The sequence below is a fragment of the Spermophilus citellus genome (assembly GCF_964194105.1).
Source record: "Spermophilus citellus genome assembly, chromosome: 1".
Classification (NCBI taxonomy): Eukaryota; Metazoa; Chordata; class Mammalia; order Rodentia; family Sciuridae; genus Spermophilus; species Spermophilus citellus.
The window spans coordinates 37,206,017-37,221,168 of record NC_138182.1 but is presented as its reverse complement, the minus strand read 5'-3'; the positions used below and the strand labels follow the sequence as shown (position 1 = coordinate 37,221,168).

General features: G+C 42.6%; 1 protein-coding gene across 3 annotated transcripts in view; it reads left to right on the top strand.

The window, feature by feature from the left end:
- WDFY2 (WD repeat and FYVE domain containing 2) overlaps positions 1 to 13,746 on the top strand; it is a 156,351-nt gene extending 142,605 nt beyond the window's left edge. For 2 of the 3 annotated variants that reach the window (XM_081307540.1, XM_081307539.1), the window contains 4 exons: positions 2,728 to 2,829; positions 3,646 to 3,776; positions 5,772 to 5,880; positions 13,404 to 13,746. In XM_081307540.1, coding sequence (XP_081163666.1) covers positions 2,728 to 2,829; positions 3,646 to 3,776; positions 5,772 to 5,880; positions 13,404 to 13,436 — 375 coding nt within the window. In that variant the 3' untranslated portion in view covers positions 13,437 to 13,746. Of the gene's footprint in view, positions 1 to 2,727; positions 2,830 to 3,645; positions 3,777 to 5,771; positions 5,881 to 7,155 lie in introns of all 3 variants that reach the window. The other variant, XM_081307541.1, reaches the window with a different exon arrangement.
- The last annotated feature ends 1,406 nt before the right edge of the window (positions 13,747 to 15,152 follow it).

Here is a 15,152-nt window from a genome sequence, read left to right as displayed (position 1 = left end):
GTCAGATTTTACCTCTCTGTTCCCCAAAGGGCACATAGATAGATACAAACTCTCTGGTACTACACACAGCACCAGATGACTTCTGATACATGTTCTTCACCGACCTGTGTGGGATCAATCCAGGTATATTCTTGATTTTTGCTAAATAACAACCAAACAACTGTACCCACTTATGTTTCTAGTGGAGAGAAGAACAGTGTGAGGAATCTCTCCCTGATACTCTACATCCTCACCAATAGTTATTGTTACCACATTTCTGGTTTTGCCCTATTGGAGTCAGGGATAAATGAATGTCTTGTTTTTATTTGCATCTCTGCCTAATAGTAAATTTGATTTCCTCTTTGTATATTTTAGCTATTCAGACCACCCTGGCTATGAATTGCATGGTTGTATCTCTTGCATCTTCTGCCAGCTTTTCAGCTGTTCCTTATCATTTCTTATTGATTTGCAGGGGTTCTTTGTTTATCATAGATATTAGAAGGAATTCTTTGTTAGTTACAAACTTCATAAATATCTTCTTTTATTCTGTTAACTTTGGTATATATATATAGTACTTAATACCTGGGGGGTTTCAGTTCATTATATATTGGACATTTTCCCTGTCTTCAAATATTTGTTTCTACTACATAATTCTTAGTGGTAAGAAAGTGATATTTGAGAATGTTCCATAAACAGACATTAGTGCTGCCCCCTCAATTCTCTAAGAAGCATGTTAGTGTGTTTTTTACTATGTGAAATGAGTTGCTAATTCAGATTTTTCAGGGCCCTAGAAGTTCCTGATTAACCCAAGTCTGATTATATACTATAAGCATTACTCGTTTTGTGTCACAAATAAGTCTTTGCTTCTTCTTTTTTAAAAATTTTCCTGATTCTTCCGCATCATATGTTCTGAAAAAAAAAATCACATAATCAGTCTTTTAGGGGTAAGATGCCTTTAGCTAAAACTTTGTGTTACTGTATTAAATCTGTTTTTAAATGGACTTGGTCATGAAAATTACAAATCAAATCAAGGTTTACTCTTTTTCTTTGGTTTAATAAAATAAAGAACAAAAGTAAAGTACTTTAAAATGTCCTCTTTATTTTGGGGCAAACTAGGTTGTTGGATTTTTTTTGTTTGTTTTGTTTTGTACTGGGGTATGAATCCTGGGGTGCTTAACCTCTAAGCTACATCTACAACCTTTTTTATATTTTATTTAGAGACAGAGTCTCACTAAGTTGCTTAAGGCCTTGCTAAGTTGCTGAGGCTGGCTTTGAACTATTGATCCTCCTGCCTCAGCCTCCTGAGCCACTGGGAGGGAAAACTGTAGTTTTAGGTTTGTTTCTGCCTGAAAGGTAGAAGAAGCTAAATCCTAACATCTGATCCGTAGCAGATATTCCTCAGAAAAGGGTCACATTGACCCTGAATGGACTTCAGAGCTTGACCATGCTCCTGTCTACTGTGAATGTCTAGAGGAGTGGGCTGCTGTTTATGACATTTCTCAAACTTGTTTACTCTAAGGCCTCTTTTATAAAAAGTGAGTGTCCGGAGAGTAGGATGTTCCTGGAATTCACTGTTGGGAAATCCTGGGTTGGATATATTTTCAAGGTTCTTTAGGTTCTGTGCTATATGGAAAGAGATGATTTCCTCTGCCAAGTAATAAAATCTGGAGAGTTGGACATGAACTCTGGAAGCAAATGTAGCTACCATTTGCATAATCTATAAAGATTGCTTAAGAATAGCTTTATTTCTTTTTTATTTTTTTAAGAGAAAGTGAGAGAGAATTTTTTTAATATTTATTTTTTAGATTTCAGCGGACACAACATCTTTGTTGGTATGTGGTGCTGAGGATCGAACCCGGGCCGCACGCATGCCAGGCGAGCGCGCTACCGCTTGAGCCACATCCCCAGCCCAAAAGAATAGCTTTAAGTGAAACTCACTTTTAGAACCTGTCTGGCATAATTTAGAAAAGTTATGACAGGAATGAGAAATAGTGAACAAAGTTAGAACATCGTGTGAACTGTGAGCCAAGGAGCAGAGCCTGAAACCCCACTGTGCCCTGCCACAAGTAGACAGTGGACAAATAACTTCCCTGAGTATGAGTCAGGTTCTGTGTCATCTGACGTGGGGGACCATGTGTATGTGTGAAGTTCAGTTAGACATCATTGTATGAGATTGGAGTAAATGTAACTGCATCCCATTCAGAGAACAGGAAATTTAGTCCTAAATCTTCAGCATGGCTGCCAAGTGCCTGTGTGATATGGCCCGGGCTGAGCCCTGGCTCTCATCCCTTGTTCCCCCATCTGCCCTCCAGCGTCCTAACATGTCCCGGTCCCTTTTCCCAGCCTCCTCCCACCCAGTCTTGGGTCTCAGCTTTCTAGCGTTTGTCAGAGGACCTCAGCCTGGGTCTGAACCCCCTGTCACACCTCCACCATGGTGCTCTGCTTCTCCTCAGGCCCTTGTACTCTTAGAGTTATTGAATAGTTATTAGTAATGATATTTCATGACCACTCTTCTCTGGAAATCATAAGCTCCAAGACAGTAGAGATTGTTTTATTTGCCACAACCTCCCATCCTGTCCCCAGGGCCTGACACATAAGAGGCGTTCCAGTAAGTACTTTTTGAATGGTTGAGAAATCACCCTCTGTTTTTGATAAACACATCCTGATTCCAAAAGTTTCCTCAGTGTCACTGGTTGCATTGTCCACACCATTTCTCACTGTGACCTGTTGTGTGCTTTATTTGACAAGACACCTGAGTGGCTGGACAGTGATTCTTGCCAAAAGTGTGATCAGCCTTTCTTCTGGAACTTCAAACAAATGTGGGACAGTAAGAAAATTGGCCTAAGACAGGTAAGGTGATTTGGATTCTTCATCAAAATACAGTTGTGTGGAAATAACTTAACCTTGTAATCTTAGAAGAAGTAGCACCCTGGGTGGGAGTGTGGTAGAGGTAAATTATTATTCTGGAATTGCCTTGTGACTTCACATTAATGTACCTGCCTTCTCTACTGTAGTTCATTCCAACTGGATTCTGTTTTGTGTAGTGATTTCGTCTAGAAAGTAGTTGAGGGGTACAGTTTTAGAATTCTAATGGCATCTATTGAAATACATCTTAAAATCAGAGGTATCATGCTTAGCTCACATTGGTTCCAAACCATTAATTTAGACAAGTGGTATTTATTTCTTCTTAATTATTTTGCTTTCCCTCCTCCTGATGTGTTTTTAGTTATTTAGATCTGCTCATAATTTCGTAGTTCAATTTGGTCTTCCCCAGAGAAATCAGATGTTAGGTCACCTAGGTTGACCGTGGCCAGAGTTACAGACAATAGGTTGAATCAGTTCTCATCCACATCCTCCTTCATCCAGGCATGATCTCAGGAGATGGCACCCAACCCCAGAGCCCCTGGCCTCTGTGGCTCACAGCAGTGGTTTTAGCACAGGGTAGAGTACGGGGAAAGGAGGAGAGGGGAGGTGGCACTGTCTGGGGTGTTTCCCAGCAGTCCTCTTTCAGAACACAGCCTGAAAAGAGAAGACACCTAGTGTGCTCCTGGTAGGGTTCTGGGGCACTCTTGCTTGGCATCTTCACCTGAGTGTGGTCACTCACATGTGAGTATGCCAGGAGAGTGGCACGGAGTCACAGCCGCTTGTTTTCTGTCCCTCCTGCAGCATCATTGCCGAAAATGCGGGAAAGCTGTCTGCGGCAAGTGCAGCTCCAAGCGCTCCTCCATCCCTCTGATGGGCTTCGAGTTTGAAGTGAGAGTCTGTGACAGCTGCCATGAAGCCATTACCGATGAAGAGTAAGTTCCAGGGGTCTGCAGGACTCTCTAGGTGGAGGAAAGAATCCTGTCTGAGAGCAGCACTCAGCACTCCAGCCATGACTCCTGAGGCCCTTGTGCCTGCCAGTTTAGAGTGTAGACCATGGCAAAGAGATTTTTATCTTTTACTGGCACATTATAATTGTAATAGTGTGATTCATCGTGTCATATTCATACATGAACACGACACAACTTGATCAATCTCATTCCCCAGGATCCTCCTTTCCCCCCCCTCCTCCCTCAAGAGACTTGTGTTATCTTGAGAGATAAATGAAGAGAGAATAGGCTTGAAGAATTCATCTGTGTACACTTCTTAATCTCAGGGAAATGTGCATTTAAAGTAGATGCTCTCCACACAAATCCTTCTGCCTGCTCATTTACTTGAGAATTGCCGAGGGGTGCAGGGGCCCAGGATTTGCTTTATAGCCTGAGCTGCCGTCTTTACAGGATCTGAATCAGCTTAGGGCTCTAGAAGGTTTCAATTTCTAGGAAGAGCTAAACTGCTTTACCTAAAAGGCAAATACTCCCAGTTGCTTACTACTCAGCTGGCTGCCTCTCAGTCCTGCCCAGTATCCTAGGGTCTCAGGTGTGCTTTGGAAGGTGAGGCAAATCTGCATTGTCTCTTTCATGTTAGCTAATTGAAAATTGTCCCCAGATGCAAACAGAATGATCTGAAACAGGTTTCCCTGTTGGTAATTCACTGGAGGACCAATCTCCTAGGAGACTTTTCTTCCCAGTCCTCCCAGCACCTTTTATTTAGTGCAATAAAATTACTTGAAGTATTCTTTGTATACTTATATCAAACAAAAATTAAGATGCCCTTTTGTAAGTAAGCATTTATACTTGTTGGTTATTTTCCACTCGTCATGGTTGTATGTGTGTGGCAGGGGGCTGCTGGGGATTGAACCCAGGACCTTGTGCATGGGAGACAAACACTACCAACTGAGCTGCATTCTCAGCCCCAGTAAGAGTTCTTATTGAATAGAGTGCTGCAAGAGACTTCAGGTGGTCCATTGTAATTCTTTTTATAAAGACATAGACAAAACAAAGAAGAAGAAAACTGTCTTCAGGAGCCCACTGTAGCAGAGTGGCACCCCTTAAAACATGACTGGAGATCGACCCTCTATTTTCCCCTCCCTGACCCTTCCTAGGGGATCACTGTGGCTTCTTCCTCACTTGCCCTACCCCTAGAGCACTCTAGGGATACTTGATAAGCCTTCCTTCAAAACAACAAAAAAAGCATAGACTAAAAATACAAAACAGCTGGACATGGTGGCACTCACTGGAGACTGAGGCAGGAGAATTGCAAGTTTGAGACTGGCCTCAGCAACTTAGGGAGACCCTGTCTCAAAATAAAAAATAAATTAGAAAAAAAGGGGAGATTAGAGGTGTAGCTCATAAGCACCCCTGAGTTCAATCCCCAATACCAAAAAAAAAAAAAAAGAGAGAAAAGAAAAGAAAAAAACACAAAATAAATAATGATGTTTGTTTCTACTTTGTCTCACCTGTTAAAGGTTTAGAAAGAGAAAAACTTAAGTCAGCAGTTACACCAGTGAATAAAGAAAGAGAAATTGATGGACTTCAAATAGAATGACAGTAGTATCTTAGGTATTTTAACAATTAGGCTTTTTTTTTCTTAATGGGCCACTTTACCTGCAAGCCCTTCCTTCTGACTGCAAACTTAGCAAAAAGCACTGTGGTTGTTAAAAGATTTCTCAAAAGGTGCAGGTAGAGATTTTCAGATCATCAGAGCAACATGTGTGGAGGTTTCATCTCTCATTTTGGAGAATAGGGATCATTTTGCCTTATTATCTTGTTAAAATCTTATAAGAGATCACCAGAGAATAAAGGCAGATCTGGGAAGTGATTCTAATAGTGAAGCAGTTTTAGCCATTAGTCTAAAAATTAGAGCACAATGTCACCTTGATCTCTGTAATTCCTAGATCCCACCTTTTATCCTCTCCTTGGTCTTTCTAGACGTGCACCCACAGCTACCTTCCATGACAGTAAACATAATATTGTGCATGTGCATTTTGATGCAACCAGGGGATGGTTACTGACTTCTGGAACCGACAAAGTCATTAAGGTAAGACACCATCTTAAGCTTTCCATTTGAGGCCTTATGCGAATACACAGGAGCCCAGAACACGTGAGGCTGGGCTCGCAAGGTTATCCTTGGCATTGAGCATTTTTGAGAGCCTAGTACATTTATGGATGTGCATGGAACAGATAATCTACTTGGGACATACTCTTTAAAAGACAAATAGTAGGTCACACATACAGCAGTCAGAAGATTCACACAGACAAGTTCCATCAGCCGGGCACGGTGGCACATACCTATAATCTCAGCTGCTCAGGAGGCTGAGGCAGGAGGATCACGAGTTCAAAGCCAGCCTAAGCAACTCAGTGAGACCCTGTCTCTAAATAAAATACACAAAAAGGGCTGGGGATGTGGCTCAATGGTTGAGTGCCCCCAAGTTCAATCCCTAGTACCAAAAAAAAAAGTTCCATCCGGGAGGCAGAGCTGCTGGAGCAGGCTTCCTGGAGCAGGTGGGAGTGCACAGAGCACTGAAAGGCAAGACAGGAATAAGCCAGCAGGTAATCACGTCTTTTCCCAGTGAAATCAATTAATCCAGGCACATTCATCCAGGGCCTCTCTGAGGACTGCAGTAGACCACATGGATTCAGTGTCACAGCAGAGGCACAAACAGAAGGGGGCCTTTGTGTCATTTCTGTCCTATTCTTAAGGGCAGCAGTGAGATGATGTAGTTAAACTATCCTGTTTGAAGCCCCCTTTGTGACTTGGTAACAAGTTTAAAGCAAACTCTGGGAGCCTCGATTCCTTTATTTTTGAATCTTACAGAGTTCTTTGGAAGATTGGCAGAGACATATGGAAAGAACACAGCCCAGGCTTGGTGTGTAATTTGTTCCCGTGACCCTTAACTGGCTCTGATCTGCCTTTATTCTCCACACCTGGGTCAGAATTTCAAGCTGCCCTTGTCATGGTTTTGAGCTTTATAAATCATACTAGTGGAGTATGTAGATTCTTCTCTTTATGGTTTTTTTGTTTTTTGTTTTTTGTTTTTTTTTTGGTACCGGGGATTGAACTCAACCACTGAGCCACATCCTCAGCCCTATTTTGTATTTTATTTAGAGACAGAGTCTCACTGAGGTGCTTAGACTCACTGTTGCTGAGGCAGGCTTTGAACTTTCAATCCTCCTGCCTCAGCCTCCCAAGCCACTGGGGTTACAGGTGTAGAATCTTGTTAAATGAAAAAATACTCTCTTGGCTTCAATTATAAGGACTGTTCATCCTCAACCCAATTTGATTTAATTCATTTTCTACTTTTTCTTTTCCCAGTTGTGGGATATGACCCCAGTAGTGTCTTGATGACTCTCCCAGGAATCAGAAAGATGTAGTATTTACTAAAGAAATGGTTGTTCTGATCCACATGGCTACTGAAGCACTAAAGCTACGTGCAAGAAGTAAGAGAAGCTGAAGACCCGAGGTGAATTTGCACCCTCCCTACACAAGCAGTGGGAACTAGCAGAAGGACACTCAGTCCAACTTGTTCATATGATATAAAAGAAGATATTTTTTTAACAAATGGTTTATACAGTCTGGCTGTGCTACATTGTTTTGAGTATACTGAAAAATCTGTGTGGGGTGTTTAGTTTTTATATTTCCCAACCCTCCATTTTACTTGTTGCTTTGTGTGTTGGAGAAATAAGGGAATCATCTCCCTGTTCAGGGTGCATTGGTCATTATAAAGTAGTTTCCACATTTTCCTCACCTTAGCATGTGTCGTGTGGTCAGCATCTTTTTTCCTTTTCTGTCTTCATCTGTTTGCACCTTTGCTGCTTTTCTCCAAAGAAATTGTATTTAGACTCTTCACTCCCCGTGTTCCTACTTTCATGTCCTCCTCTGTGGAGAGGAAAACCGTTTGTGTGGATCCGCCAGCCAACTTCTTGAGTCCCCTGAGGAATGAGCCGTCTGTCTGGTCTGACCTATTCATGTTCTTGCCGAGTAGGAGTGCCCTTGCGTTTCTGCCTTAGTTTTCTTAAAAAATGCTGTGAGGAAGCTGCTCCCGACCATCGTCATCCAGAAGTAGATGATAGGACTCAGAGCTTCAACCATCAGTGCCTGGATCAGTTACCATTCAGTTGGGGTCTCCTGAGCCTTCTGGGTTTTAGTTTTTTTGGATAGCCCTCCCTCACAACATTCAAAACCAACTGAAACCTAAACCTAAATAAGTGTCTTTAGGCTATTTTTCGGTGTGACATCATCTCTGAACTTGAACCTTTATTATTTCAAGATTGTCATCCTGCTCTATTCTTCACTATCTGTATTGTCTTCCCCTTTAAAAACCAGTCATTCAGACATCTCTATCTTAAGGTAATTCATCAGAACATTTTGCACACTTTTATTTTAAGACCCTGTGTGACCTGAGACACAAAGGTACTGAAATCTTACAGTTTGTGCTGTGTTCCTGCTGGGAACTTAAAAGAGGACTTTAGAAACCTGAAGAAGTCTTACTTCTAAGGGAATCCTAGCAAGCCTGATAAAATGTAATAAGTGATGCACCTAAGGATATTGAATTCCTATTTTAAAATCTTACTTTCACTCATAAAAATACAATTAGATTTAGTGGCGAGGATATGCCGGGTACCTGTCTCACTCTAAGCACTTTACCACCTCCTCGGATCCTTACCTGGCACACATACAGGGGGATCACAGTCTCTTGAGAATCACCAGTCTAAATAAAGTCTTAAAACAGGCCAACTGTTTGCCCTTCCCTATCTGTGTCCTACCTCCAGTGTCTTTTTCAGTTCTGATTTCAGTTTGGGGGTGGTAGGTAGGAGTTGAGTGAAACTGAAATCCTCCCTGATGTTTTTCTTTTTAGGTTCGAAAACAGTTTTCCCCTCATGATCATTCATTACCTTCCTAACTGGGGGACATGCCACAGGCCATACTTGGACAGTACCCCTGGTATCCACCAAGTCTGCTTGCTGGAAATGGGGCTTCCTGCAGATGATTCTGCTGGCCAGTGTGTGTGTCTCACACAGCCACTGACGACACTGTCACTGGAGTCTGGAACTCCAAGGCTGTATTCCTGCACATGCGTGCACTCACAAGTCACACCTCTTGTGGCTTCACTGCCCCTTTCCTTGCACTTGCTTGCACTAAAGTTGCTATTACTGCATGAATGCTCTGTGAGAGAGCTTTCAAAAGGGAATTACATTTAAAATATTCGAATATCTATTTTGTAGTTTATTACTAGAACCTGCAGCCACTTCCTCGCTGTACCTAATAGAGAACTGCATGTTGGAAGTAATGGAAATGAATCGCTTCGTTTTCCCTTCCTGAACTTCAGAGTAAGGACTGCATACAGAGAGGGTAACCTAGGATCAGGGAGGCTGGGGTTCAGGACATTGCATGGATTCCCAGTTAGGTACACATGAGTTCAGACCTCCTTTGGGACACCGAATGGGCCCATTAAGTGACACACATACACTCGGCTGCTCTGTTCTGTGTCCCTGAGCTTTTGCTTCAGCCACTTCCCTCCCAGCATTGCCCCGGCCCAACCCACAGAGCCACTCACACATTAAAACCTCACTGGTGATGAGAATCATGATCAGAAACTAGATAAGTCAAGATAGCCCTTGTTCTGCCCTCTCCTTTCCTTTCATCTATGTGGGAGGTGGATTTGGTGAGAAGTATTTGGCCAATTGGGTGCATGAGTTTGTGATACTGTGAATTCTTGAGTTTTGTATTAAGTATCTTCACCAATTTTTGCAACTTGTGGAGAAATACGTGCTAGTGTTTGGTGTCTTCCATGCAATTTGTGGAAAAGGAGGCTCCATTCATTAGGAGTGAAAGCAGCTCCAGCACTTGGCTTTTCTCCTGTGTCTGAGAAACCCTATTGGATTTGCACTTTACATTCATTTTTGCTTTATTACTTAAACTACAGCAGCTCTAGCAAATAATTCCTAACATGGCTATGTTGGGAAAGTGGCAAAACTGTACATATCATACACAGAGTTGTCCCCTATTTGGTAGAATAAAACCCATCTCATGCTCTTGGTTCCTGTAAAGGAATGATGTTACTATGGTGTGTGTCCATAGTAGCAAAGATGGTTTTAGATTGAGCACTTGTGTCATTTTATATGAGGTCAATCAACCATAATATGTTTCTCATTGAATTGTTTGAAGTATTCAGAGAATCATAAAATCACAAAACTGAAAGGGATCTTTGTTTTTTGGTACTGGGGATTGAACCCAGGGGCACTTTTCCACTGAACAACACCACAGCTCTTTTATTTTTTATTTTGAGACAAGATCTCTCTAAGTTGCTGAGGCTGGCCTCAAACTTGTGATCCTCCTACATAAATAAGCTCCTGGAGTCCTTGGGATTACAGGTGTGTGCCATCATGCTTAGCTCTAGAAGGGATCTTGAGATCTAGAATGTTCCAAGCTGAAAACACTTTAGTCATATTAAGCAATTAGCTATAACTGGCATGTAAACAAGAAAAACCAAGAGAATATTAAAGGAACAATTGTTTTTGAAAACTACTTAGGAGTGATATGAGTGAGAGAAGCAGTGTCAGCACCCTGAGACTCGGAACTCTCTGGAACCAGGTTTGTTCCTCTCGGTTGTAAGCGTGTTTGACACACTTTTGGACCTGCTCTGTGGTAATGAGTGGGTGAGTTCTGGATCAGCAGGCAGTTACTGCAGTTCTTCACCCACATATGTTCATCTCCACACTGTCCCCCTTGACCACCTCAGGGGCAGGATCAACTTAAAAATCCAGGGCCCTGAAAATACACAGTGCCCTCATTGTTGAGGGCTGGTCTCAGGTCCCCGGGGTCTGCTGCATTTGTCCTTCTTGTGCAACATCACTTTTTCATCTTCTGAGTCTCATTTCTAAAAGCATAATTATTTCTGTTTAACATCAAACCTTAAAGCTTGATTTTCAGCTTTTAAAAAGTACCAGAATAGCTCTAAACTATATGTCACTGTTAGTGGACATAAATATTCATTAAGTAAGATTTCTTTGGTTTTGCCTTTTCATGGTAATTTAATTGCATGTCAGTGAGCTTGTTCAGTAAGATTTTTATTTTAAAATAGAAGAAATTCATTTTTCCAAAATGTTATTTTTCTCTTTTAAAAATAATGTTAGGTTGAGGGGCTGGGGCTGAAGCTCAGTGGTAGAGCACTTGCCTAGCACGGGTGAGGCACTGGATTCTATCCTCAGCACCACATAAAAAAATTAATAAAGAAAAACTAAAGTTATAAAAATATGTTTAAAAAATAAATAATGTTAGGTTGAATTTTACCTGGTGTGAAAGTAAATGTTTAGCAACTTGATTAGAAAACACAAATCCATTTCCAACATTGAATTATCTAGATGATCCTTGTAGTCCAGATCATGCCACTTTCATTGAGGGGTCACCAGGTCTCTCAGCCCCTCCCTGGTTTGGCAAAAGCCACACAGATGAGTAAGTGGGTCGTTTCAGCACTATGTGATTAGTGTAATGATAGAGGTGTGTTTGGGGTGCTGCCCCAGGGGGTGCCTCTAACTCAGCAGGCAGGGCAGGAGGAACTTGGCAGAGGAAGGGAATTCTGTGCTGAGTGTCACATGATAAGGAGTAAGACAAGTAGAGGAAGAAATCCAGGCAGCAGAAACAGAGCAACCAAGTCCTAAATCTGCTCTCCACCTGGTGTGCCCAAGGACTGCAAGGGGCTTGGCATTGCCAGGGAACTTGCGGTGACTCAGCTGCAGGCCTGGAGCCTGAGCCCATGCGGCTCTTTAGACGCTGATGTTTCAGAGCCTCAGAGGGAGGGCAAACACAGTTTCCATGATAGGTGTGCTCAGAGCTCACCCTGTAGTCAGTGCTAGTATCAATTTCTTTTTCCTTGGAAATCCCAGAATTGGTATCTGAAAATGACCTGTGGTAACCAAGTTTGGGATCTTTCCAGATGCACTGGCTTTCACTGGAGGCTGTGAGGTGGAACAGGGACCATTACATGTGCAGCCCTTGCCTGGAAGAATCCAGATTCATCCATAAGTGGGCTGCACTCAGCTGCTCTGCTTTACAGAAGAGAAAGTCTGGACCTGCCCTACTGTGGCACAGCACTAAGTGTCACAGGGCATGAACAGGCAGTTGCTACTCTCCCTGTCTTCAGCCTCAGACCACTCTCAAAAGTCACAGGTCATTTTAGTACAATGTGGTAGAGGCGGAAGGGCCTCGTCAGGGGGGCACCTGCCAAGTGAAATAGAAAGATCTTTCTCAACTTGGAGTGGGAGGAACTCACTCAGCAGCCGCCATCTAGGGGACCATCTCTGCAAGGCAGGAGCATGTGGCAGGGCTTGGAACAGCTATTTCTTGCTATTACATTTTTTGCCCTTTTTTAAGACTCAAGTATCATATGTCCATAACTGAATTCTGGAACATCTATGTTTACGTTTAAACTTTAGCTCAGCTTTACAACCAGGAACCACATATCAAATATCAAACCCTCAGTGGTTTTAGTTGACAGTTCTACCTGCACATTAGCCTTTCCACCAAGAAGCTTCTTTAGGTCTAAACTGGTAGCAGTATCTAAAAATTAGATCTGCGCCAATTGGAGTAGAGTCCCTCCCTTATATTTTCTGATTCAAGGGAGTTTTTAACAGTAGATAGCCCTTGTCAGAGATGTTGAAAAGGAGATTAAAACTTTGAGTGAAATATGAATTTGATAGTCCTTCTTAAGGTCCCTTCTTCTAATCTTGTGATTTCATGATTCTGTGAATGTTCTTTATTACTGGACTAACCTAAATCGTTACTAGTCACATGGCTGATGTCACTCAGACACATGAGAACATATCACCATACCTTTTTTGGTTTCTGTCACATCAAATGCATTACTTTCTGAATTTTTCTGTCTAGAGCCTGATAGGTTTGGTTTCAGAAAAAAAAATGGTGAAGGTGGAAATTAATCATGGTACCATCTCATTAAAAATAAATACCTCAAAATATTCACCTTTACTGAGTCCAGAGTATCTGACTTCCTTGGGAGAAGTGTCTAAGAATTTCCAGTTGGTTCAAAAGTTAGATTTGGAAATTTTCCTTGATATTTATGATTTTTTAAAAATTCCCTTGGTTCTCTAGGATGCATGAGAAGGAGCTATAACTCAAAAAAGAGGAATCCTGTTTTAAAAAAAGCATTTCTCATATATATTTTGCAATCACTTAAATGAAGGTCAGCTGTCTGTCAATAGCATACACCAATATGAAGAATGGACCAAAACACTTGTGTCGATGTTAGCCATTGTTCTCAAATACTCATGTCTTATATGCCATTTGCCTTGCTTTTTAAATGAGTTTGTTTTTCAAGGTACTGTCAAATTGCAAAAGAAAATCTTTATATAGAAAGTATAAAAACTGTTCCTAACTGGACGACAGGGAAGGTGCTAGCTAGCCCCACATCAGTGCCTGCCCACCACTGTGTTCATAACCAGGGTTGCTTTTCCATGCTGCCCGGCCATCAGGCTGTGGCCCACATCTGGACCTGGCTGCAGCAGGCATGTTACTTTATGGTTTCTTTTTCCTTTTTCTGGAATGAGATTCTTCGAGGGGTCAGGCTGAGGATGTCATAAGCCTGAAGCTGGACCAGCTCTCTCCAGGGTGGTTCTGGCCAACCTCCCATGCTCCATGCCACGGATTCCCCCAACCAACCCAATCAGTCCTGACATTGACCTCCTGATGAAGTGGTCTGAGCAAGAAGGTCCTGTGATGTTGAGATGCCTGCATTCATTGCTGCTGAGCATTGTGAGTGTGTTCACTCTGCTCATTTCCCCACTGTGCCGCCTTCTAACCTCTAATATGTACATGTAGCCATTACCAACGTTAAGACTCTCATGCAGAGTTGCCTCCATGGTTTAAAATAAATGTCTGTGAATACCTGCCTGCAATTGTGGTCTCATCATTATTGTTACATATGACTGCATAACCCTACAACCCTTGTGGGTTCTTGTCCCTCAGGGTGGGTGAGCTTCTGCTTCTGACTCTAGACCTCAAGGAGAGCCACAGGCTGGAGACACAAGTGAGCTACCATCCACCGTGGATGTGGCCACGTGGTCTTTACCTTTCATATAAGTCTGCTCTTACTATTTTAATAAACTTTAAAAATGAGAACAGCCTTCAGGGCAAATGCAGCCAGGGAAAGCCTCCTCAGAACTGATAACGTTGGGGCTGGGTTGTGGCTCAGTGGTAAAGTGCTTGACTAGCATGTGTAAGGCCCTGGGTTTGATTCTCAGCACCACATATAAATAAGTAAAATAAAGTTCCATTGACAACTAAAAAATATCTTTAAAAAAAACTGATAATGTCCATTTTGTGGAGAATAAAATTGATGTAAAATCAAGTGACCAGTTGGCCCCTGGTATGGAATAGCCAGGAAGTAGGGTGACTGGGCTCTCCAAGGACCCTGTTCCTGGTCCTGCTGGTTCAGCCTCAGCCACACCCAGCACTTCAGAAAGCCCTGTCTTCCTCCTGCAGACAAGGAAGGAGTAAGGCTGATAGTGGTTCTGGCCTGGCCTAGGAAGCCCGTACTTGCTAGGTGGTGCTGTCACCTGTCAGATGGACACCGGCCTTCCAGGCAGGTGCGCCCAGAAAAAATCTCTTTGTTGGGGTCTCTGTTGGCTGGTGGTTCCCGGATGTGAACATCTCAAACCCCACCAAGGAGCCACACCCATCTGGGTTTTCCTCTTGTTGTGGGACTAATCATATTTATTTCACCTGAACACCAAAACTTACAAAGATGGGTCAAAATCTGTTTGCTGGTTTTGTTTCAACTTTCTCTGCAGTGCCTAAGAGATACACTGGTGTAACTTAAGAGCTGTTATCAAAGTCCAGCACCTGAGTGCCAGGTGCTTTGTTGAAGCCACTCCTGATCTTAAACAAATGTAAACCAGGCCTCATTTAAATTGTTTATATGAAAACGCATCTTGCCTTAGTTATGCTGTCCTGGGGAGACACATGGCCAATGCTGTTCCAGTCTTCTCTCAGGGTACTGAGGTAGTCGCACAGTGAGCAGCCTCTGGGCCTGGAGGAGTCAAGAAAGGGGAGGAACAAGAGTCCAAGGAGATGGTGCATGGTCCTCCCACCTGTGCCCCCTCCAACTGACAAAAGTGGTTAAACTTCAACTCAGAAGACTACTTTCTGAAGCTGCCTCAGCAGATCAAGTATCACTTGCTCAGACCCCCAGTTATACGTATTTTAAAGCAAACGTTCCCAGGCTGAGGAGGTAGCTCAGTGGTAGGACTTCTGGCCTGGCATGTGCAAGGCCCTGGGTTCAATCTCCAGTACAGCAA